This window comes from Nanorana parkeri, unplaced genomic scaffold (genome assembly GCF_000935625.1).
Source record: "Nanorana parkeri isolate BGI_ZX_2015 unplaced genomic scaffold, ASM93562v1 scaffold399, whole genome shotgun sequence".
NCBI lineage: Eukaryota > Metazoa > Chordata > Amphibia > Anura > Dicroglossidae > Nanorana > Nanorana parkeri.
In genome coordinates, this window is record NW_017306667.1 from 1,259,021 (window position 1) to 1,285,932 (window position 26,912).

General features: G+C 39.5%; 1 protein-coding gene across 1 annotated transcript in view; it reads left to right on the plus strand.

Annotated features, from left to right (window-relative positions):
- LOC108789455 (A disintegrin and metalloproteinase with thrombospondin motifs 20-like) overlaps positions 1–26,605 on the plus strand; it is a gene marked incomplete at its 3' end in the record, with an annotated part of 66,456 nt that extends 39,851 nt beyond the window's left edge. Inside the window, exons 4-12 of the mRNA XM_018559480.1 lie at positions 2,394–2,659; positions 15,115–15,198; positions 16,524–16,648; positions 18,589–18,629; positions 18,844–18,949; positions 20,366–20,512; positions 22,817–22,958; positions 25,859–25,963; positions 26,463–26,605. Of these exons, the coding sequence (XP_018414982.1) occupies positions 2,394–2,659; positions 15,115–15,198; positions 16,524–16,648; positions 18,589–18,629; positions 18,844–18,949; positions 20,366–20,512; positions 22,817–22,958; positions 25,859–25,963; positions 26,463–26,605 (1,159 nt within the window). The remainder of the gene's footprint in view (positions 1–2,393; positions 2,660–15,114; positions 15,199–16,523; positions 16,649–18,588; positions 18,630–18,843; positions 18,950–20,365; positions 20,513–22,816; positions 22,959–25,858; positions 25,964–26,462) is intronic.
- Positions 26,606–26,912: the final 307 nt, after the last annotated feature.

Below are 26,912 nucleotides of genomic sequence, written 5' to 3' on the forward strand. Positions count from 1 at the left end.
GGGGACACGGGGACGGGGCAGAGGGGGAAGCCGCTTCTAATCCAGGACGGCTGAGTGGGGAGAGAGGAGCCGCGGGGAGGAGAGAGCAGAGACGCTGTTATCCTGTCAGCTTCAACTTCATTTACCGATCCTCTGTGTGCAGAGCAAACACTGGAGTGATCAGGTGATCACTCCAATGTTTGTAAACAACTGTCCCCAGTTATGAATGAACAGGAAGTGCTTTACATCACTTTCTGTTCATTCCTTAGTTTCTCAATGGAGCGAAGCACTCACTACAGAGGCTTTAAAAAAAGTGTAAAAATGCAGCAAAACGCATCGCAACGGCAGCTGCGCAGACACACGCAGTTATGGTGTGAATTAGCCTTTAGGCTAGGTTCACACCAGATGCAGTGCGTTCCGGTCCGATTCTGGCCAGAACGCATCGCATTGCGGCCGGCTCACTTTTTTGTGGGGCAGGAGGGGGCATGGCGGGCCATTGAAGTAAATGGCACCGTAGCCACTCCCTCCGGTCGCAATGCGATCGGCCACACGGGATCGCAAAGGCACATTGTGCCTGCGGTCCGGGCTGGTGCAGTGCGATCAAAATGCTGCAAGCTATTTTGATCGCACCGGACTGGCCGGAATGTGATGCAGTGCGTTCTGGCCAGAATCGGACCAGAACGCACTGCATCTGGTGTGAACCTAGCCCTCTAGTTTGGTTTGTTTATAACTTTTACATGAAGGACGAAAAGTATGCTTAAAATATGCTGGGGCGTAAAGCTTCCCTTTTGCACATTGGAGCTGAATCCAAGTAACTCCTGTATACAGGAGGTTTGGGATACAAACCAATGGCATAGTTGGGTGACTGAGTAGTTGTGTATAGTATTTATTAAAACAAGTCATGTCTATTTTGTAGGGCTGCGGAAATTACCGATTAATCCTTCGATTAATCGTTAATTTTTTTGATCGATCAAAATTATTTTGATCGGTACTCACCTCTCCACCGGCTTCCGGGTCTTCCGTCGGAGTTCCGGAGACGTCATGGACATCAACGTCACCGGACTCCTCCCCCCATCCCCAAGTGGCTCTGTCGGCTAACGAAGGGAAGGGGGGAGGAGTCCGGTGACGTCGATGTCCGTGACGTCACAGGAACTCCGACAGAAGACCCAGAAGCCGGCGGACCATTCCTTTGTGTAAGCAACCACTATTGATCTCCACAATGCTGCTAGTCAACACTTTAGACAGCCTTAAGAAGGTGAGTGCAGATTGATGACTCCCTACTTGTGCTGCTTCTGATGTCCAGTTACAGGTTGGAGCCAGTTTATGGCCAAGCTACATAAGCTAACTGCAGTAAAGAAAACCGGTTGCTCACTTAGCTGTGCTTTCTGGCAAAGCTGTCAGGATAACAAGACCAGCTGGCTAAAAGTACAAAACATTTTACATGCAAGGTAGTTGCTTGCCTGGAGTTCAAATATAAGCTTTCAAGGTAAAAATACTGACTAAGAAGAAGCTTTAAAAGGTGCCTACTGTTACCTTGTTAGCAAGGGAAGCCATGTTTGTGCACTCTGGTTCGGGTTTCACTTTGTTTTTACTGAAGACTTCACATCCTTGAATTTGCTGCTAAGTCCTATTGTTAGAACTAAGTCACACCCACACACCACCTTCCTGAGCACCATTATGAGCACTGAGACACTCAAATTGGGTGGATGGACAACACAGATTTACTATGATAAAAAGTAAAGAAAACCAAAGACTGGAAACTCTATTTAACCCCTTCGTGATGGCACACTGTACATCCAGCCACAAAGGGACGAAATGACTTGTCATGTACACTGTACGTGACGAGTTATTTGCTGCTTTAGAGGGCTGTTAATCGCTGAGAATCAGCTTTTAACATTCATTAATGGATGCCCTTACTACAGAGGCATTCATTAATGAAAGGGTTAACCTTTTTCAGACACCCGATACCTTAATATCGGGTGTCTGAGAGTCACAGCAGAGCGGACACACAAAAAGCAAGACAGAACAGAGCCAATAGCAAACTAGCTAATGCACCCTCCCACTGCTGATGTCAGTCAGCAGAGGGTGGCCTGAATTTTTCTATCAGGTCCTCTTCTGGTGATTGAAAGACCCTACTATTTTGCCATAAAAAGAAATTTTTTAAATATCTTCATTGAAAGGAATAAGGTAGTTTGCCATGTTATTTGTACTGTTCTTACATAACAACAATTTTCACCAGGCTGATACTGCCTGTTACAGATAGTGGCATTATAGAATATACTGTCATGTTGTGCTATAACAGATTTAATTTTTTCCTCTGATAAATAATTCAGGATCTCATATTCTGTTAGTGCTTAAATATGAGATTGAATCAAACCTTAATAATGTAATGCTCTCTTATGGTTTCTTTATAGACTCCGACATGAAGAAAGATGTGGTGCCTGTTCATGTTTCAAATAACGTTGGACAAGATATTGCCATGTTTTCAAATTTGGAACTTTCTCCATCTTTAATACTTCAAAATGCCACAAAAGATGAGGTTGCAAACGGGATGCACATAAGAAGAAAGCGCTTTATATCTTATCCCAGATATGTGGAACTTATGGTCACAGCAGATGCAAAAATGGTGCGACATCATGGCCGAAACCTACAGCACTACATTTTAACTCTGATGTCAATAGTAAGTGACTGGAAGAAATGGTTTAAAAACATAATTATGTGAAATAATATTGATATAAATGATGACATATTTGATGTACACATATAATGATTGACATGCAAATGAGGGCAATGATTATTAAGTAAAAAAAACTACCTGAGCAAATTACAAAATTTACCCTTGAAGTGGGCTACCCTGCACTGCAAGGGTTAAGTGTTTGTGTTGGTTTAAGGTCTAAAATAAAAAATATATACTCACCTGAATCTCTATCCTGCCTGGCTGGATTGGATCAGATTTTTTTTCCAGATTGGAGGTATCGCCACCATACATAAACATGTGGGTTCAGCCAGCACAAGCATGTCATACTTGTTACTTACAATTATAATTCAGAGGTCAGTTCTTCTGAATGTTTTATGTCTGTATCTAGAATTATACTACATCAGGGGTATGCATAATTAGGCTCCAAAATCACCTAAGCAGAATGGCAGATACCTGGACTGGGGAATCCCAGGATAGCAGGTTAAAAATAGCCACATGATATTATCAGGGGTGTGGAATTCCTATCGCCCGACGCCTGGGACATGCAGTTTCGGGCGCCGGGCGAGTAGTTTTAAAGTACATTCAGCCCGGACAAGCAGAGCTGAATGTACATTGTGGAGCCGCCGCCGCTCGTTTAATACAAGTGGTCTGATTAGACCACTTGTATTAATTTGAGCAGCGGCGATCGTTTCTGCCCGCACCCCCCGCCGTAGTTTTCGGGGTCGCCCACTCTCCAGGGGGACCCCGAAAACTAAGGCACAACGGCTCAGCCATAGAGCCCATCTAGCAGACGAAAAACGTCTGCTCTACGGGCTCTCCGTGTATTCTCTGAGACCGTGGCGCTGTAATCACAGCGCCACCTGTCTCGGCTGTAAGGAACTACACAGAACAGCTGTTCTGTGTTGGAGGGCAAGTTCCATAAAATTATACAGTTGACTGACATGGAGTACTCAAGGTATCATAGCATGTAAAGCAAAAATCATTTCAGGTGCCTTTATATTCCATGCTATTTATTGTTACATTTGACTTTGGTGCACCTTTAATGTACTTTTATATGGGGAAGTATTCAATTTACTGTACCTGCATTGTTGAGCATTAAATATGTTTTTAACTTCATGGGTTGCCCTATGTGGTAATCTATCTGGGATGTATGAAAATGAGAAAAATGAGAACTTCATGTCTCGCTGCTATTTGGCTTCCGGATGTTTGTTATCAAGGTTTCATGCTGTGTTTCCATTGAAAAGAGAATGTTTTTCATCGGTTTCAAAGAAACATGACATACAAAAAAGATGTGAGAAACTATTTTTTATGGAATAATGATTGCTTCTATCAGGTAGAAATATTTGATCGCTTCTTTACATGACTGCTGTAGCAGGTTTGAAATTATGGCATTGCTTGTTTTTTCTTCAGTTGGGTATTGCCATAAGTGTCTTAAGCAACGCTGTGAAATCTATCGCTCAAAATCCCTCTGATTTAATAGCATTGCAATTAGTTAATTCTTTATATCTATCTATATACAGTCTATTTCAATTATGAAATTGGTGATTTTCGTTTTGGAAAACAATTGCTTTAAAATATGTGGAATGCAGTTCATGGTCTGCACATATGTGATAGCCTACATAAAGGTGTGTCCGCATACATAAGATAGTTACATTAAAAGAGATCATCAACATTGACACTGGAGCTGTTATGTTAAACACTGGTGAAAAGAAAACAAAGCAAAAGTGAGCAACTGTCCAGCTTATCACATTGCTGGTTTAGTTTAGATGATGAAACCCAATTTGCTGACCTGATGGTTTATCCATTTAAATCTTAACATTTTATGTATTTATTTATATTCACCTGTCACATGTATTAAATCAAACATATTTGCAAACAATTGTTTTCCATAACAAAGATATTTGTCATGTATAGATGTAATTGACGTTTCTAGCCTTAGTTAAACTCGCTGATTTGAATGAGTCTTTACAGTTCAGTAGCTGGACAGAAATACCATTTTGCCGAGCAGGCAGTTACTTTTCTCTGCACAGAATTATATGGTTTATTTTCTGTTAGTAGTATGAGTAGATGAGTTCTATATATAGATACTATGTTGTGTGTTACAAGAAACGTAGCGTGACATTTGATATTATCACTTCTCCTTGGAAGCGTGCACCCACCCATGATTGAGAGCCTCTGTACTTTACTCACAATGAAATGCAGTGGGCAGCAGTACTAGATAAGGAGATGCATACTTAAATCAGTACATTTTCATGCTTTGCATTTCGAAATATCACAGTATTAATTCTTCTTGCTATTTTGATAACCTCTTAGACCCTTCTCACCAGCAGCTTTTCAGGAAAGTTATTTCAATTACAAAGTTACATAAATAAATGTGTAGTGGTTAGAGCCATCAGATATAAAATGTATACTTCACAGATTAGTGAAAGTAGCACTCCTGTTTTGCACTATAAATCATTTTGCAAGAATTGCTTACAAGAGCATGCAGTACTGAGTATATATACTAAGTAATCATTTTATAGTAAACTATTATGTTTTTTCTTCACAATCTAGTTTTAAAATGAATCTACATCTTTGTAGTATAGATAATTCTGCAAAGAAAATGTAGAGGAGGCAGTCATTGTACTTGTTTTGTTCAGTTTTAATTTAGTTTACATGTGAAATGTTTTTGTTACTTCCTTAAGGTTATAATTTTCAGAACTTTTTTATCACTTCTTCTGTCTCTACCCATTTTTCTCTCTCTATCTTGATCTCTATCTCTCAATCTCTCGATCACGACACAGAGCAATATAGGTTAGCTAAAAAGACTGCACAGCAGAACCAGCTTGCTTTTCTGCCTCCATGTCTGACTGAAACCTCTGAATGATCCTTTTGTAAAGGGATGATTAATTACTATGAGTCACACTTGATGCTCATTCAGCTGTGTGTAAATTGCAGCTTGAGCTATGGAACCTGGAAACAACAAGCGTTTTTTTAACCAGCTGTAAACCGAAATAAAGACATAAAAGGGAGTTCAAAGCTGCCACTGCTGCCTTGATAAGTGACTACATAATCATATTTACCTGACTAAAAAAGACTGCTTATGAGGTTAGTATGGTTTAACCCTTTCACTTCCACGGTGATGAAAACTTTGAGGGTTATTTGAACCGAAGGGCTGCTAAACGTGCTATTCATTATAGCCCGTACAGCTCCCAAAGCTGGCCGAGCGGCTCAGACGAGGCATATGCTTCGGCACGACTTTTTGGATGCCATGCTGAGCATGTTTGGGCGAACCAAAGCCAGCTGAAACAAGCCGATGTACGGCTGATTTCAGCCAATGTACGGCTGAAATCAGCCGTACCAGCCTGTAGTGAATAGCCCAACAGTGTTCGGCTCACTTCACTCCGGGTAGGTTATTCGCTCGGCTGCCTTCGGGAGCTTTGTGAATAACCCTCTTTGTCTGTGGCAGCACCGACCTGTAAACAGACTCCCAGTTGCTATAGCAGCCAGGAGTTTGTTTACACTCCCTCAGCCGGGTGTCAGCAAGGGAGCAGAGGGACTTCAGAAAATGTCTGTTCAATGCTCGCCTGAAGCTACTTGAGCACAATCTGTGCTTGTTTAGCTTCAGCGGAATGCAGAAATGACGTTGGGAGTCTAATAGACCCCTGATGCCTCTTTAACCTCCCTGGCGGTATGATTATGCAGGATTTTAGCATGCCAAAGCGGTACATTGTTTTTCATGGCAATTCGTTGTTTTATATTGTAGGCCTGAAATTCTTAGTAAATTTCAGGAATAACTCACCTAAATCTGTCCAAACAAGAGTCCAGTAGACATCCCAGGTATGATAAAGTTTGAAACACGAAATCATAAATTATAATACTGCATGTTTTCACTTTTGAATTTCCGGCCGGCTCCGCCCCCCGCTGTGACGTCGAAAACAAAACTAAAAGTCAGATGCTGGCATCGGCCGGCCGCATACAGCAGAGGACTCCGCGGGCTCATAGGGACAAGGTAAGTGAGACTTTTGTGCAATCCCGAGTGTGGCTCGGGGTTACCGCTATTGGTACTGAAAATTAACCCCGAGCAACACTCGGGAACACCGCCAGGGAGGTTAAAGAGAACCTGTCACCTCCAATGTGCTATCACATAAGGGGCTAGCATTAAAGTTAAGTGCAAAAAAAAGTCCCACACACACATACGAATGTACACCTACACAGAAAAAGGGCAATTGCTCCACAAATGTTATGTATCGCTGCACATACCAGAGTAAGAACAATCATTTTAGACCCATTATTCATGGTTAACTCTTCTAAGGTCCGGTCAGGTTTCTGCACACGCACGCTAGTCTTTTAGACGCGTTTTTGATGCGTTCCGGGCCCTTTTTGGTAAAATGGGCTTTCAGTGCATTCCAGGCATTTGCATGCGTTTTTGGGCCTGCTGCAGTTTTTTCACCTGCTCTGGATCTGCTCTGCAACTGCACGCTGCGATGTGAACTGGAGCAAAAAATACCATTGGAATACATTGGATGCAGTTTTGATCTGGTCTGCAACTGATCTGCTCTGCACCTGTCATTTAACACTCAGATCACTAAAACGTTTGACAATTGTTTATACAGACTGAATATAGATAGCTTGTTAAGGTACATTTTTCATTGTGCCAAAATGTGGCTTACAGTAACTGTGTAACTAATGGAGGTCACTACAAAGATGGTTTATTTGTAAGGTGTCTTTGGGTATCTGTATGTAATAATAACAGTATTACCAATAACTTTAATATAATAACTTATATAAAACACTCAGATCACTAAAACGTTTGACAATTGTTTATACAGACTGGATATAGATAGCTTGTTAAGGTACATTTTCCATTGTGCCAAAATGTGGCTTACAGTAACTGTAACTAATGGAGGTCAGTACAAAGATGGTTTATTTGTAAGTTGTCTTTGTGTATATAATAATAACAGTATTACCAATTACTTTCAGCTAATTAACATCAACCATGTTAGTTTTACTTAGGTAAATAATGTGGCTTTCCGTGGTACAGAGTTGGCACAGATACATGTTAGAGAAACACCGACTTTTGTGCTTTCATAGAAAAGTGATTACAAGTTTAATGACTGTCTTTTGAGTCAATGACAGCTTGATTATCAGACATGCTAAAAATTCTAATTCTGGATCAGAAAGTCGTCCCTACACCCAGAGGTCTCCCAGGACTTGTGCCATAGGTGGAGGATGCTGAATGTGGACATTCTGGCCTCCAAGTTCAGCAACAAACTAGACAGGTTTGTCTTCATGTAGGGATCCTCTAGCGGAGGTAGTGGATGCTCTAGTGACTCCACGGGACCAGTACACCCTGATCTATGCTTTTTCCCCGCTGAAACTTCTTCCTCGTCTGCTTCGTTGAATCAAGATAGAGGGCATTCCAGTAATTCTATTTGCTCCAGACTAGCCCAGGTGGATGTTGCACCCTGGCCTGGGAAGATTACTGACAGATGCTCTTTGGGCTCTCTCAGATCATCAGGATCTTCTGTCCCAATGCTGGTTTTATCCATGCTGTTTGACAGTCACTGGCTTTCATGGCATGGCTGTTTTTTTTATCAAGGAAATCTCTGAAATTGTGTTTTCTATGATGCTAACAGCTAGGGAAGCTACTTCCTTTAAGGTCTGTTTTTGGGCATGAAAGGCATACACTCTAGGGGCTTGCACCATTGGAGACAAATCCTCTCCTTCCTGCAGCTGGGTCTGGATCACTGTTTGACTTTCAGCACCTTCAAGGGCCAGGTTTCTGCCCTGTCTATCTTGTTTAAAGGAGAACTATGGGGGTTAGGACTTTTCCCCTCAGGGTAATGGGAGGACACAAACTAGCATCCTCCCGTCACCCTAAGCTCAGTATACCGCGAGCTGCAGCTCGAGGTAAACTGAGACGCTGCAGCTGAAGCAGATACCGACAATGATGTCTGGATCCACCCAGCTGCGTGAGTGATAACTGGCACTGCCTATCTAGAGGCAGAGCCAGCTGTACCCGCCCCCTCCTCCGTTCGTTCCGCCAGTCAGCGCTGGAGGATCGGAGCAGGGAGGGGGGAATTCAGCCACTTCCCTGTCACGGCAGAGAGCTGTGACAGGATAGAGAAGTGAGCGAACGCCGGTATGTGTTCGCTCACTTCCCGATCTACTGAGCCGACCTGTGACAGTCTCATTGTTACAGGTCGGCTAGAACTATGAGGAAAAGCACTCACCTCACAATTCTCCTTTAAGAGACCATTGATCTTTCAGAACTTTGTACTGGTAGTCTTCCATGTAGCTCCCCCTGTTGATTCCTCTGTCATTCGGTGGGATCAGAATCTGGTTGTCTTTGTGTTTCAAAGATGACTATGTGAACCCATTAAATTAATTCCTCAGTACTTTCACCAACCCGGTGGTGTTTCTTGTAGTCATCACCTCTACAAGATGAGTATCTGAATTGGTGGCCTTAACTTATCTTAAGTAATCCTTTCTTTGCTTAGGGACCAGGTGGTGTTAAGGTCCAGGATCTCCTTCTTGCCTAAGGTAAATTCTATCTTTCTCCTCAACCAGGACATTGTTCCCTCTATCCAGCTTCAGTTCACCAAATGAAATTTCCTTCCATTGCCTGGATTTAGTTTGAGCTGTGACAATTTATCTGCCAGCCACTGCTTCCTCGGGATGGCTGATTCCTTTTGTATTTTGGATAGAGAATGTAATGGAACACCAGCTTCTCTGTCCACAATCTCTAGGTGTCAGCAGACCATCATCGACTCTTTTGGTGTTAAGAATCAGGCTCCATCCTTTTCTGTCAGTCAAGCAAAACAAATGGCAAACATACTCATCAACTCATAACTAGCTTTAAAGCAAGGTGCACATGTCTTCTGCAGAATATATGAAAGCCACACTGCCTCGTCAAGGCCCCTCTGTGCAGTGTGGTCCTAACTCTAATCTATGAGAGTCTCCATCTTGGAGCACATGTAGCAAAAGATAAAGTTGGGTGCAGGCTCGCCAGGAGGCAGCTCAACCTCTTTAAGGAGAAGCTGGTGAAGGAGATATCTGCTTCATCAGCTTCTTTAGGGTCCCTAGGTGACATCAGGGGTCTGAAAGGCTTGTTAGCCCCCTATGTGATAGCAATAAAGCTGAGTGTAGAAACATTTCAAAATTAAAGTAACAGATAAAAAAAAAAAAAATGTTTACAAAAAATGTTTAGAAAATTACATATTGTCCCGAGCATCAGGATGAAAGCAATAATTCTAGGCCCATCAATCACTGCTAACACTAAACTGAAGAGCGCTAAAAGCATTTAAAGCGTCGCCTATGGGTAATTTTTTCTATTGTAGTTTTTTGCGGATTCACGGATGCCCAAAATTTTAAGGCTTGACATGTTTGGTATCTATTTACCCGGCGTGACCCCCGTCTTTTATATTTTACCAAAAAAATTGGGTATTATATTCTGATTCTGTGCACTAAATTTCATTTTAGTGTATTTTATCCTAAAAATACTTGTTTGATAAACATTTGTGCAAATATCGTGCAACATAACTTATTTTTCTACAGGGCCTCCGCTTTCAGAAAATATATAATTGTTTGAGGGTCTGAAATTCAAATTTTATCATGTGTGTGCAAATGTACAAAATTGCTCTGGGCAGCATATGGTTAAAAAAAGTAAACAAAAAGCAATGCAGATGTCAGAAACATGTGTGTGTGTTTAGCTTTTCCAGATATATATAAAACTTAAATTAATGTAATATGGTTTGCGGGAACATATATATAGTACTTCAATTTATAGCATGTCAGTTGCACCAATATCAGATTGTTAGTTCTGAGAAGGCATACTCTCTGTCTGATCAGTTTGATTGTGTAATTCTTCAGTTGTCAAGTGCTTAGCGTAAGGGTTTTATAGAGCAATCCATAGCAACTGCTGTGTCCCCTGATCTGCAGTAAATGTTACATTATCAGATACAGTGCAGTCTATAATGTAGAAAAAAACAGTACTTTGGGCTAGTGATTTATTCATCCTTTGCTTTATAATCAAAATGTTTTTTTCATACAACTTATTCTAATTTCATGAACAGGTTGAAAATTGCCATCAGTTTTAGGCTCCTCTGCAAAGTTTTGTGCACTTTTGATAACCTTTTTAAATTCCTCATCTGAATGGTATTTTTTTAGATACAGCTTTGTTTTTTCCAGCTGCTCCATTCCCCTAGAATATCAAAAGCTATTCCCTGGCATTCTATGTGATACATTTACACTTGTGCCAAATAACAAAACTAACTTTCCAAAGAATTGGAAGTCACAATTATTTTTCTGGATGCCTCTTTCTTCCTTAATGTTTTTTGAATGAGCTGATCTTGTGAAAGTATAATCCTTCATAATAGCTGTATAATTTCCTTTTTTTTTATTTAGTTGTAAACAGGTTTATCTAAATCAATGTGGCTTTACAACTGAGTTATGCCTAACAGCTTTAGCATAAACCACTGTTGTAATGCTTTTAAGTGTCGCTATAGAATGCATCAAAACTGTCCTGATCAGAAAAAAAGTATTTTATGTTGGTTATGTGTTTAGATGAAACATTGAGATCTTGAGGAATGCTGAATTAAGTTTTACTTGCTTAGCGGGACATTACATGTATATATATAGGAATACAGCATTATACAGGAAACATATATATCATAGATAAACATGCATAAGCATAGCGATTAACGTGGCACTTCATCGCCATCTAGTGCTCAAAAGACAATATTACATCTCTGAATGTCAGTAATAAAAATCAGTGTATGCTGTCGTATTTCCAACATTTTATTTATAGTGAAAAATGGTACTACTTCCATACTGGCAGATGTACCATGAGTGACCATAAGATTTGAAGAATGAGACAAATTGCTCTAGGAATTAATTGGCAAATGCATTCTATATACATGCATTCACTGTTTGCAAAATTGTTCTTTGCAGCAACATTAAGATCACTTTTGGGACATTTTTTTTTACTATATCCAAGCACACCACTAAAGTGATCTCTTCTATCAGGAGTGCAGCCCCATATACCAGTAATACTTTACTGCAGTCAGTTATTTTAGTCGTCTCCCTGATCTATAGTGCTAGAGCATAGTGCACCCTTATCACCCCCGTGCACACATGGCTGTTGGCGTACTGATGGCGGATGGAGCTGTTGTGAACCGCAACCCCAGGGAGCCTGGAGCTCCATGCAGCTGCTCTTGATCATGCTGTAGCTCTGCGGCATTTGCTTCTCCTTAGCAGAATGGTGCGCGGCTGCAGGCCAGGCAGGGTGATGGGCAGGAGGCAAAGCCCCGCCGAGCTCACTTTGCTCTCCTACAAGCAGTTCAGCCCCAATGTGCCCGAGAAGACCCTGACGGCCAGAGGGAGATTCGAGGGCAAGATTGCCCGCAACTCGGAGCGCTTCAAGGAGCTAACCTGAAACTACAACTTGGACATTATCTACAAGGATGAGGAGAACATGGGGGTGGACAGGCTCATGACACAGATGAAAGTCCCAGGGATGGTAGTATGACACAGGTAAGGGGCCCAAGGGTGACAGTATGACACAGGTAAGAGGCCCAGGGGTGGCAGTATGACACAGGTGAGGGGCCCAGCTTTTATACAGTGCTGTAGGTCTGAACCCAAGCAGCAATCTACAGAAGAAGACAGACTGCATGTACCATCAGACAGCAATGAATTGCATAGGACATATAGAACAGTAGAAATATAAGCAATATATATGCCATATAAAATCTGGAACTGGTAAATATTGATCACAAGGGACCCCAATTCAGAAGCAGTCATCATGTTTGCTGCATGTATGTGTCCATTGTGGTACTGGATGTTGCGATATATACTGTATATAGTGTGTGTTATGCAACAGGCTGCGCACGCCTATGTGGCGATGCCAACTACATCAGTGGCAAAGATAAAGTAAAAGGTACTCTGATAAAAATCTACAGTATTTATTATACCCTACATATATAATTCTATATAAAAAAATAATTAGTAAAAATGAAATGCCTTGTTACCATTTAAACTCTGGTAGCATTGTGGTACCCCTCTATATAAATATTATGTAATATACTATCAATATTAGTATTGATTGTTAAGCTTTTTCAGCTACCCTATATGAAGCTGGAAATACACTTTATATTTAGACTTCTATTCATCTGCTAGTACAATAGTATTGTTTCCTCTGATATTACAAGTATAACAAGATATTATGCTTCAAAGGAATTTGAGTCCGAGCCAGTCATGTGCTCAACCTTATAATCCCAACTCCATACCAGAAGATAGCTGCTACTAATTAATCATGGAGAATGATCCAGATGTGCTTGCATAGTCTAAGGGATTCCCTCTTTGATCTCCTCTGGGAGCGGTGGACTTGCAATTAAGTGGGGCCTCGCTATCCTAAATCTGCCATACACGGCTTCAATTTTGGCTGATTGCTGCTGTATTGACCAAAATGTAAGCAATAGGTGGCCCTGCACCAGGCTGCACAAAAACTGAGGTCAAAATCATAGGAACCAGCCGAACAGTGACTGTATCCTATGAGGTGCAGTGTCTTTTTGGGTAGTTAGGCAGCTGTGGGTGACGGCAGTTGTCTGAATACATTAGCCAGCAATGCAGGTCCCTGCTGGGCTGAACGAGATACATATACACATGTATTGCTAAACTTAATCTTATCATATGCTGCAAAGGTACTGTATACCTCACCACCCATGCTGCATTTAGGAGCATAAAGAACTTACTCACTAATGTGCCACCTCTGCTCCCAGCCTTTTGCATGCAGGTCTCAGGAGAATGTTAATACCTGTTATGCTATCCTATGCTTCAGTGCTCCAGGTGTGGCAGAGGTCATATGGGCAGGTGCAACCAGCGTCTCAATATTTAAAGTGTCATGATTTCTAATTCATTGTAGGAGATTTCCTTGTATGGCATGGATGATGGCAGGGTTAGGTGCTTTAGTTTCTGAAAACACATAAGTTAAAGTAGAACTATGGGGTCAGTGTTTTTCCCCATAGTTCTCCTTAGGGTAACGGGAGGACACAAACTAGCGTCCACTGGGTAGGCATTACCAATGTAAATTGCTCAGCATGCAGAATGTAGAAAGACAATCATTTATGTATTCTAAGCGCAAGAACCCATTTTCTATTGTTGTTACTTTATCTTTCAACTAAATTCAATTGTGTCTGTCCTGTTTTCAACTGGATTTAGCATTTTGAAGAACCTAGCCAAGAGTCTGACTTGCCTTGACAAGGCTGAGTGCTGTATTACAGCATTCAACATAACTTAGTTTGATACTATTACGGAGTACACCCAAAACTAATTTTCATGTTTTGTTAGATGGTGGAGAAGTGAATTACTTAACAGTATCTTATGTGTCTCAAACACCCTTTTGGTAAAATGATTGTGCTATTGAATCTGCTTCACTGCTGTGTCCCCAATACTATGGGATCTTACTCTCCAGGTTGGATTTTATATTTGACATATGTTATGGCGAAAATTCTGGCAGTGTACAGGTGTAGCGGGAGAACATAGAAAAAGGTAAATATAGCTTGCCTGTAGTATCTTCTGTGCAGTGAACCTGCTGTTTTATAAGCTATGGGCCTAAGTACAGGTTCTCTTTAAATAAGTTATTATATACTTTAAAGTGACACAATGCTCAGGAGTTGAATCCTAAAAATGCATTCAAGTACCTTAACTATTAACTAAAAATCTTATTTGTTTATCATTTGACTGTAGATCCTCAAATCATCTCTGAATTTATGCTGACACTGTCCTTCATTCTGGAGGGTGGCTACTTTTGTTCACCATGGTCCCTGTGTGTTGTAAAGTAGCCACCGTTCCAATCTTGCTCCCGTGATGGACTACAAACTTGATACAAATTAACAAACTAAACATGACATTGTAGTCCATCATGGGAACAAACTTGGAGCGGTGGCTACTTTAAAACACACACAGGGAACATGGGGAACAAAAGTAGCCACCCTCCAGAAGGAAGTACAGTGTCAGCACCAATTCAGAGATGATTTGAGGATCTACAGAAATAAGTAAAATTTTTGTTAATAAGGTACTTGAATGTATTTTTAAGATTCAACTCCTGAGTTTAGTGTCACTTTAACAGCATGTTTTCTAATAGCTGTATTGCAGCATCCTATGTTCTCAATTACCTTAAGGCCAGACCTTAACTCAAATAACACAATTTACTGCATTGCGTTGATATTTATTTTGTAGCACACCGCAGCACAGAGCAAAACAAGGTAGTGCATGGCGATGGTTTGTGTTAGAAAAATAGGGTCATGTGCAATTTTAAGCACTGTAGTGTGCTTTGGCAGCCCATTCATTTTGATGTAAATGGGCCCTGTTTTGTGAAACATTTTCAAATTTGCATTAACAATGCAGTTTTTGAGTCTGTGGTTTTGTAATCAATTTCTCCATGCTTTTCCTGCCAGGTTGCTGCTATTTATAAAGATCCAAGCATTGGGAATCTCATTCATATCTTGATTGTAAAGCTTATAGTAATTCACAGTGAACAGGTATGGTAACAATACTTGATTATTTAGTTTTTCTTACAAATATAGGTCAGACCAGTATGACTTCAATAAGTCTCAAACTGCATACATTTGTCACAAGAAAAATAATATTGTTTTTCACTTACCTGCATCTAGCAGAGGTAGCCTGCTGCAATCTTCCCAGCCTCCAGCCATATACATCTTGCCACTAACCACGCCTACACAGTCAATCCCCATAGGCCTCTATGGAATTGTCTCCAATTAATGGAGTCATGGTCCCATAGTGGTATGAGGATTTTGACTGGAGACTATAAACATTGCTGTGGGCAGCAATTTAGGTAACTATGCATCCAGGGTGGGGGCGGGTGGGTTAATTTTGAACGGGGAGGCTATGCAAAACAAGATAATTATACTTTCTCTGGATGTACAGTTGCCATTTACCCCATCCTGCCTGCTGTCTATATATTAACGTTCCATAGCACAGTGCCCCGTACCGAGATTCAGTTATTAAATGTTCTCCCCTTTGAGAACCAGCATCTGACACTTTACATGGCTGCTGTCTGTCTGACAGCCTGAATCAATCAGAGTGATGTCAACTCTGAAATAGTGATCACATGCAGGCTGAAGGCTCCTTTCACAAAAATGTAAGCCTTTAGCTTGGAGATAGACACTGCCACCTTCAGTAAACTCCCAGTTATCCGGCACCCACAGTAGATGCTGGATAATTTTCAAGCTATAGCTCCCCATTTTTTCCATTCTGCTGTGGACCGCGGAATCTAGCCGTCGGCCGGCAGCAAGATTTAAACACAGAGTCTTGTTAGCAATTAAATAAATCTTGTTGCTAACTAAATTTTTTAGTGTCACTATGTCTATCAAGCAACCACAAAAAAACGAGGACATATTAAAGCCGGTTGCTTGAATGCCAGATAATAGGGAGTTCATTGTATTAATATTTTAACTTTTAGATACATAGAAATAGTATAAATTAATTAAACAAATTGTTACACTTTTGCACCTCTGTCAGCCTGTTCTAAACACAGAAATGGTGTGTTTTTTTAAAACGGTGCACCAAATTAAAACTTTATATATCCTTACAATATGTATAGAAATTATTATGGTATGCAAATTAGTCATAGAGTTAACTGGCACATGCTGAGGCTGCAAAATTTGGCCTGGGAATCTACAACAATCAATGAACATAAGCTGGAGCTAACGGATCTAAATCATTTTAATCGGATTGTCTTAAATAAATCTTCTATGACTATAAGGTTTTTATAAACATTCTTGTTATTAATATCCATTGTGGTACAGTATATAGAAATTTAACTTTTCTTGTTTTTTGTTTTAAGGACGGACCAGTAATTACCTTTAACGCAGCTACAACTCTTCACAACTTTTGTGTTTGGCAAAGAACACAAAATATTCCTGATGATTCTCACCCCTCTCATTATGATACAGCTGTCCTCCTTACTAGGTATAATTTGGCATTTAATGTCTACAGATGATAATGAACATGTTAGAAAACAGCTGTTCAGTGTGTATATTTTAAAGATATTTTTTGCACAAGCCTGAGTCATGCTGATTCTCAGGAAGTATGTGTGTGCATGATGCCATGATGCCATGTTAACCAGCAGGTTTTCATTGGTAGAGCTTCCACTGAAAACAATGAAGTTAAACTGTTATTGGAAAGAAGTGAAAATAAAGTGTTGGGCCCACTAGGTTTATACTTTTGGTGTGGCTGACCAATTATATGAATGAGTTGGTATAGTTGATCTAACTACTGGACAGGCAGCTTCTACATTCCAGAGGATCTCCACATGTCAAGTTGGAGGATTGTGAATTGAAGCGCAACAGTCTGTTTAATAATTCAGATATATCTCCATTCAGTGTAGGTTTGTGGGGACAGTATATAAATAGCCAACACTTAATACCCCTTAATCAGAGCTTACTAAGGGAAACTGTTATGGGTTTTTTCTTTAAGACCTGCTAGGGAATTGGTACAAAAGACCCTGTAGTAATTTTTGTGTTAAAGTGGCTGTTAAGAGTAGGATTAAGGCACATACATTTTTTTAATGAATATTTCCAGTCTGTATAATTTTATCATAATTTATAATGGGAGTTGATATCTTTAAAGTAATCTCGTAATAAAGTTAAACACGGTCAACTAAGGCTCAGGTTATGCAGCAGGTAACATAGAATTACTAAGCGCTAGGTTACTAGGTTATTACAAAAGCAGTATTTTCATTAGATTATAAGGGGGTTTTAGCTAATTTCTGAAGCTGGAATTACTGCTAAAATGTGCTTTAACTGATTTACTAAAGTGAACAGAATCATTTTTGTTTGTGTCTGCCCTGCTTTAGAGGTGATTTCCACTGCTATCAGTTAAGTTGAACCGTTCCATTAATGTTCTGTTCACACACAACAAACACATTTTGGTACTTTGAGGCATGCTGCGGCGCACCGTGTTAGGCAGCTCATTTAAGAATAATGGGCTGTAACACACAAAATGCACAAAATGTGCAGGCTGCATTTTTTGCAGTGAATGCACAATATGCATTGTGGTATATTGCAGTGCAGGTAAGTTGTGCAGGCGTGCTGGGGTACTATTCTAATTGGCAGATATTGCAGTAATGTCATGGTGTAAACAGGCTGTTAGTGGGAAATTATGTCTGGAGTAAGTGGTACTCCTTCTGCTGTAACTGATCAGCTAGTAAATAGTTTGCTGTTACCAGCTTTTTCCTGGTGCGCTGTAGCCTGTCCAGGTTGCATGATATACAGTAACTGGTTCTGAGGAGCGTTAGCCTTAGAGTTGCTTGGTGGCTGTAGCATCAGCTCTTCCTGCCATTACTGCATTGTGAAGTATTTTAAAGTGTATTTCTGAAGGATATGCATATGTACTCATGTTTTGTTTCTTAAAATACACTGCAAGTAAAGGGAAATACTGCCGATCCTGCCAGAAATCCAGTGAGTTCCTAACTTCCTGTAGTGAGCTGGCAATACTGCCTCAGCTGCAGTAAAATCCCAAGCACCATACTTGCAATGGTTTTAAAAAGACAAATCACAGCAAAATGTGCATGTATTGCGGACATGTATTGATAATTATTTTTTTGCACTAATATACATGTTTACTACCTGATGAAGGTGGAAATGCTGTATCTGTGCTTTGCTCCACCTTGGAAAGCTGTAATGTGTGGAGGTATATGACTACTAAAGGCATTACAGCGTCAGTATTTTATGCATTGTGTTCAGTTTAAATGCAGATAATGCTTAGAAGATGCCATATTCATTTAATTGTAGTAGAGAAGTATGTGCTAAAGGCTATAGCAAGTTCACATTGACATTGACATATTGCAAACATAAAATAGTATTAAATATAATGATACTTTATTAAACATATTTTTCTCTTTTCTATAGAGAAGACATTTGCAGAGCCAGTAATAAATGTGATACTTTAGGTAAGTATGTTTTTTGACAAGCGTGTTTAGAGGAGATGTTCAGTTTTATGACTTATGGATTTAAGGAGTATTACTGACTGCAGAAATGCATAATGTTAATATTTATGTTTGCTCAGGCACAGTTAAATAGTTTCTTAGAAAATGTATTCTAAATTGACCCTAAGGGATTATGCTAAGAACTGTACAATAAATTATTCTGCATATCCTTTTACAGGGTTAGCTGAATTAGGAACAATGTGCGACCCTCACCGCAGCTGCTCTATCAGTGAAGAAAATGGTTTAGGTGCTGCATTCACTATAGCTCATGAACTTGGGCATGTGTGAGTATTTATTTTTACATGTTGAAAAGTGGAAGTTTGTGAACCAATTTGATGGGTTTTTAGAGTTTGTTGGCGGATAGGTGAGGTCTGTTCTCAAAAGTGCTCTACCCTTCTGTTATTATATAAAGGAAATTTGTACCAAGAAAATATGTAGTCTGCTATTGGCGACCTCTCCTTTTGAAAAATGTTGCCTTCAAGCTGTTATGATGTTCTAAACCAATAATTTCTGAGTCAAGTATGCAAATCAGATATGTCCTCTACCTTTGGTAGCTACATACTGGTGTCTGCATCTACCTTACTTATTGAATTACTTGTATGGCTTAAAACAAAAACTCTTGGCAAAAGTGTTCTTAACTCTTGCAGTGGGGCTACCCCTGCAGTGCAAGGGTTAAGTGCTCGTTTTTGTCTAGGTGCTAAAAAAAACAAAAGTTATACTGACCCAAACCACGGAGCCAGCTGGCTGCTACTCCACTCCCCGAAGCCTGTCACCTCCTCCACTGCAGCGATAGTATGTCCCTCAGCATCCTCACGTCCTATACATTGTATACAATGTGATGACTCAAGGATTCTTAGACTGCTGCAGTGGAGGATCGGGTGAGTATAATTTTTTTTATTTTGCAACCCACTGCACGGGTTAAGTTATGCTTTAAAGCCCCATTGATGTCCCAGAGATACATATTTAGTCAAATTGTAATAACAACCACCATGTTTAAAGTCTTACCTCCAGTGTCCCTTTATAGAAGTTGTGCAATGTATCTAAATATGACTGCACAGCCCAATACTCACTAAAGTTTGGCCAGTACACAGAATAATCTGACAGGCCTGGTCAGGTACACCCCCTGCATTTCTCCACACTACAAGTCTGCATGAGGAAGCTTGCAAGGAGGGTGTGACCATTAATAATCTATGTCAGCATAGAGCATTGGAGTGGATAAAGAGAAAAACGTATTTAAAAGCATTTCCAAGTGAAAATGTTAACACAGTGGTACAGGACTTCTAAGAGAAAATAAAAAGTATAAGGCTTTAGTTGAGCTTGATCAATTTTAGAATAGACTGTGAACTATAGATATGAAATCTGTATTTTGTAATAGGTGCTGTTATACTGTACTGTCACCCACAAAAGAACCTGTGAGTTTCCAGATTATTGACAGTTTGATACAAATGTATTCCTGGATGTGGCCATGCTGTAGTATTCTCTCCAGGCTTCAAGCACAGAGCAGCATTAAGCGATTCTGCATGCAGCGTCTATACAGCTAATTGGTTCCTGTTTGCATAAGATTAAAGTAAAGGAACTTAGAAAATGATGATGTTCTTCTGGTGATTACTTGACAGTGATAGGATGCATCTAAAAAGTAAAAATTATTTTTTTATTGTGAGACTCTGATCTACTGACTTGTTCATTACTTTTGGTTTTAGCTTTAATATGCCGCATGATGATAGTTCAAAATGCAAAGAAATAGGAATTAAAAATGAATTTCATGTGATGTCTGCGGTCTTAAGTCATGATACAAGCCCATGGACATGGTCTAAATGCAGCCAGAAATATGTTACCGAGTTCCTAGAGTAAGTACTGTGTTTTAGGACCTTAAAATAATTATTGTTATTGATTTAATTTGTTTGCTGAAATGCATTTAAAGCAAAACCATAGACAAATATACAAATAAATACCTTATTAAAAGATAAAATAAAAAATTGGCTTTTGCTGCAGTATTCAGTTTCAATTCTGAGATACCCCCACAGTAGTTTTCTCCTTCCACTAGATGTTCTCAGTGTGATGGTCCGCATCATTCCAACCACTTTCTCTGAGCCCAAGTTGTCCTGGACCCACCCTAGCCATTACTGGAAAGTAAAAGGAGGAGCAACACAGATATAAAGTCTATTCTCTATCACTCTACTTTCTCCTCCTATCAGTATGCTTCTTATCAGCACATAAGCTGACGGGCTCCTTGTACTGCTTTTTTATCTCACAGTCCAGTTCTGCTATACATTGGCTACCAGAGGCTGATACCAGGTCAAGTTCAGGTACTCACACTCATTGCATTTAAAAAATACATTTAATGATGTATTAACGATTACATAGTTTCATAAATGTGTTTTTTTATATCTATCTAGAGTTCAGACAGTTTTGCTGCAGTTGTAACTATCATGAAAAACACATAGACTAGAGTATGTTAATATTAGCTTTAAGACAAACAAAAGCCCTTGTTTAGGATTTGTCTTCTCTGACATGAATAGCTATTGAATTCCTCAACCACAACGAATCCTGCAATTTCCAAGACAAATAACATTTATTGAAAATGTTCACATTACAGAGTTTAAAATTACATACTGTGAAATATTGAGACTGATTATGTGCACTTCAAAAAGAAAATGTTAGACAACTAGATTTATAGATATTCTTACACTGAAAGACAGACCTGCACAAGAATTAAAGATAATTTGGTAGACACATGTAGACAGATCTTAACAAAGGCAGACACAGACTGACAGTTCTTCATAAGGAGACATATTAGTGGAAAGCTGAAAGATCTAAAGATATAGAAAAAGGTGGGGAAAGCAACACTTCGATTTTCTTACAACCATCTACACAATTAAACAGACTTCCATTACCAGTCATTTACAGTATATTCACTGTTTCTCATTTAATGTAACGGTCCCTACAGAATTAAATGGCTTTGCCTATTATTGCTACTATATACTGTATATCTTCTAGCATGTGTTTGCATTTGCTTTATGTAATTGTTTAAAGCAATTGCCTAATTATAATTCAAGTAGACTAGTATTAAACTCTCAGTCTTTATTTCAATAATGAATCCAGATCAAACAAATATAAATTGCCCAGCAATGTATTTCTTTATGTTTTTGCCCAAACAGTTACAGTTGTCCATCTACCAGCTTAGAAAAGGGAGAAGGAAGGTGGGGCAGGCAGGAGAGTTGCTTGCTTTGCTGTGCCTGTGTGTTTGTGGAGACACACACAGCTTACTAGCACACAAAAGGGTCCATAGGGCCCTGCAAGGGAAAGTGGCCACCCTAAAACAGGATATCAGGACCAGTGCTCAGGGGACCAGCTGATTCTGCAGGAAGCTAAAACTTTTATACATCAAGGAGAAGCATTCATTTTAAGTGATTTAATCAGGATTTGATATAGTTTAAGAAATGTTGACTCTAATATCACTTTCAGTTCATCACTGGCACCACTGTAACAGCTTCAATGTGACCAACCAGTACACCAGTTTCCTGAACGGATAAATAACTAAATGTAATATATTGCAGCTTACCAGCCTTTAGATGTGGGGTCTGCATTAGTTTTCCTTTTTTTTTCATCTGGTATCAGTTTTCCTAGCATGACAACACTCCTTCACTGTGCTGTACCTGTGGAGGAGCAGTGTTGTCACCCTAGGTGGCTCAGTCTTGATGTGGATTACACCTCCCCTTTTCATCTCCTTTACATAGGGGAGAGGTGTTCTGTAATCCAGAGGTGGTTGAGGTGAACTAGGCAGCGCTGATAATGGTGCTTACGTTTTTTAGTCCAGCACAAGCAGAGGACAAAGAAAGTTACGAGTTCACTGAATTTCTGGAAAGATCAACAGTTATTTTGGCACTTATTGATCAGATATATGAAAACACTTTCAATGGTAAATTTAACAGACCAAAGGGGAGCAAATAAGAGAAATTCATTGGTTGGGTTTGCATACACGTTAACTGTGTTGACCATAACCATCATCCAGATCTGTTTCTTCCATCGTTTGTTTAAAAATAAGAATCTGATTATTTTCTTGCTTTCCAGCAACCTAATGCCTAATATTATGTCTAATAGGTACATACATATGTTTTAAATATATCTTGATCTTATAATTTTCATTGCAGTACAGGCTATGGGGAATGTCTGCTTGATAAGCCCAGTGGACGGGTTTATGAATTTTCACATCAGTTACCTGGTGTAGTTTACGATGCTAATAAGCAATGTGAACTGATATTTGGCAGCGGCTCACAAGTATGCCCCTATATGGTAAGTTACTGTAAAGTTTAAAAAAAAGTGGATTATATTGCCATTACCCCTTCTCTATGCTATTTGTGAAGATGGGGAATGGAGGAATAAATGTGCATGTATGGGGGAGTGGAGGGATAAATGTACCATGTTATCAGTCTTGGTTATGTTGCATGTCTTTCTGTGCTTTCAAAAATAAAATTAATCTGAGAAAATGTGAATTTGGAATAAAAAAAAGGTATGAAATACAATTTAGCATGGAAAAATGTTCAGTTTTTGTGTAAAAATCAGTTTCTATTTTTCAAACATAGTCAGATTTGCGGGCCCCTATCCTGTTTCTACAGAGCTCATAATTAACAGAGCAGTAAGTTATAAATGAGTAAAAAAGTGGTAGTAGAGTACATTTGCTGAAGGATATGGTTCTCATGTACACTATTTAACATAATATAGGTCTGTTGTTTGTCACACCACATGAACGTTGTTTGATCAGCCAGAACATTATGACCGCCTGCCTAATATTGAGTAGTCCCCTTTTGCCGCCAAAACAGCCCTGACCAATCTAGGCATGGACTTCACTAGACCTCTGAAGGTATGCTGTGGTATTTGGCACCAAGCCGTTAGTAGCAGATCCTTTATGTCCTGTAAGTTGTGAGGTGGGGCCTCCATGGTTTAGACTTGTTTTTCCAGCACATTCCACAGATGCTGGATTGGATTGAGATCTGGAGAATTTGGTGGCCAAGTCAACATCTCAAACTCATTGTTGTGTTCCTCAAATCATTCTTGAACCATTTTTGTAGCGTGGCAGTGTGCATTATCCTGCTGAAAGAGGCCACTGCCATCAGGGAATACCATCTTCATGAAGGGGTGAACTTGGTCAGCAACAATGTTTAGGTAGGTGGTACATGTCAAATTAACATCTATATGAATGGCAAGACCCAAGGTTTCCCGGCAGAACATTGCCCAAAGCATCACACAGCCCCACCAGCTTGTCTTCTCCCCAGTGGTCATAATGTCATGGCTGATCGGTGTATGTGTTACATTTGTTTAGGCCTAGGAGACATTGGTTGACCAACCAAAAAAAGTTCCTCTGGTTATTCTTTGAAAACTGAACACCTCATGTAGCAAAGTTAAGATAATCACACGCATTACAATATGATTGCACAATGTACTTAAAGCAGACCTTGCAGCAAAGTGCAGGGGCTGCTTTTTCTTTAGCCCCGTACCTGGTAAAATGTATTTTACTTAAACACCAGTTACTGTTCATGGTACCTAGGCTAGGGTGATGTCTCAGGCCTTCTGGTAAGGTCCTGGAAAAATGAAAATACCAAATGGCACAAGAAAACGCTGCTGCACTATGTGGCCATCTAATGTCCTATCCTTACTGTCAATAATCACACTTGCACTCCAGGGCAGATTTATAACTGATTTGGTTCTTAATGCTAGTACAGACAGTGGTAATTTGTCTAAATGCATGCTATAAAACATAAATTTAAAACATAAACCCAAGAATTGTTGGGTTTAAGTAACATATGATCTTACTCCCACAATATGCAAGTACTGTAAAATGAACACTGTTATAAAAAGGCTGAATATTACAATAGCCATATTTTCCCATTGAAGACATGTTGATAAAAGCCAATGGGAATTTTTTTAACTAATGTGTTGACAAAGGCACTTTATAAATAGAATAGAATGACTTCTGGTAAATATTAAGCAAATTAATCAGTGAATGCATGGTGAATGGTTAATAAATAGGTCCCTTAGGCTAACTGATAATTCTAAGTCTACTTCCTATGTGTAAAAATGTGTGTGTGATCTTGTCATGGGGAACAGTGACTCTCACCTGCCGTACAATGTTAGGCATATCTTTCTACCACAGGCATATCTTGTAAGTACAATGACTGTGGCACATAAGCCAAGTGTTACCCATGCTCCTTAGAGCCAGACCCAAGCGTCTGTAGACTTTTAGACTTTGAATTTTAGCTGCAGCCCTGATTTTAACATTTCTTTTTTGTCACTGACTGTTTGATGTATCTGACAATTTGTAGTGCTATTTATGCTCACATTATTTCCATGCATGGAACCCTGTAGGGGTTTCTTCTTTTTCACTTATTCAAAAAGGTTACAGAAAATCTATGCTGATCCCCTGTTTGCTGCATGTATAATAATGTGCTGCTGTTTATTCAAAATGCTTTTGTGTACAGAACAGGAAGAAAAGTTAATTTTGTTGGGTCAGCACATATTATACCATACAATATATTCAAGAACCTATATGATGTACTACAAGTTTTACTGAGTGTGGAAAAAAAACTCAATAGGTAGGTAATCATACCTTGTGGAATATGCCACAAGAAAATACATTAAACTCCCAGTTATCCGGCCTCATGGGGATCGGTAGGTGCTGGATAACTATAGTATCTGGTGGCTTGAAAGTTTACAGTACCCGGTTGCTTGAGAGTGCTAGTTGCTTGAATGCCAGATAATGGGGCGTTTACTGTATGTAGAAAAGAATGACATGTCACTAAAGCAACAGGTTCACTTAAAATGGAGGTCCTGCAGCAGATTATACTTACTTTCCCTTTGTTCTCCTGTCACTTAGTTTATTGCCACCAGCAAAAAGAAAAATCCCTGTGTAAACGCCTTGTCAATCATGGTCAGAGCTTGCACAGGTCATAGTGCTGGGTAGAACAGGAGTCACAAGGTCCCCTATACCCTTCATGGGCAAATCACAGGTTTACTTTGAAGTTTTGGTCTTACTTACAATGAAAAAAAACATGTTAAAAAACATGTTATTCGTTTTTGCTTCTTACTATGTTGCTCTGATTATATGCAAAATAAATGCCACTTTGCCTAATGTGCATACTGATGGAATATAAATAAAACGTTTTGGGTTAATAAACATTGTTATTCTTTTTTAACAGAAACAGTGCAAGAGACTATGGTGTACCAGTACTGAAGGAATGCATAAAGGATGTTTTACACAACACATGCCTTTGGCGGATGGAAGTGACTGTGGACATGGAAGGGTAAGCTCCTCAATTGTCTCCTTTATCTTTTTCACTAAGTACTTTTATTTTTTCTAAATGTCCTACTTTATATCACTTTTAGATTCCTCCACATGCATCCAGTTTGCAGGAAGAAAATAATAGAGAGTTCCAATAGCGTATTAACATTAGGTTACCTTTAAGCATGAAAACAGTATAAAAAAACACTCTCATTATTGTATGCTTTAACCAGAACAAGCAGTATCACACATAAAAAGCTCATTACTGAAATTTCTTAACAGTAAACGTACTGCCAGCATATAGCTTAGTCGCTCAGCGGCATGTGGAATGTCACAAATGCTGCGTCACCTTTGTCACCTGCTCCTCCTTTCAGCAAGTTTCACCATCAAAAGGACGTTGTCAAATGTTTACCAAATATAAAGTAAAACACATTCTATTTAGCTGCTATGGAGTCACTATTGTTTATTATAATGTTTTGATTGTCTCTGAAATACTTTTCTCTTGTGTTTTCACTGACCAGCATTGTCGCAGTGGCCTTTGTGTTGACAGAGTTGATGCTCGTTCTATTGATGGTGAATGGGGACCTTGGGAGCCATATAGTTCATGTTCAAGAACCTGCGGTGGTGGAATTAAAACATCCTCTAGAAGCTGCAATCAACCTGAGTAATATTTGCAAGATGAATTATGCAATATTTATGTTACCTTAATGCTTTTATGATGTTAAAATTGGTACATTGTCTAAATTTGATATTAAATCACCATAGGAGCTTAAAATAGTTTTTTTTTAAATACTAGAGCCTTACCTAAGCTGCTATGCATTACAGGGGAGCTAATTAGCCTATTTAAATCGATTTTGTTTCCATTATCTTGTATATTATCTCGAATGCTCCAATCTACCTAGATTTGTAAGCTATTTGGTAAAAGTTTAACAAAAAAGAACGGGGAAGGGAAGGTATATGCACAATATCTC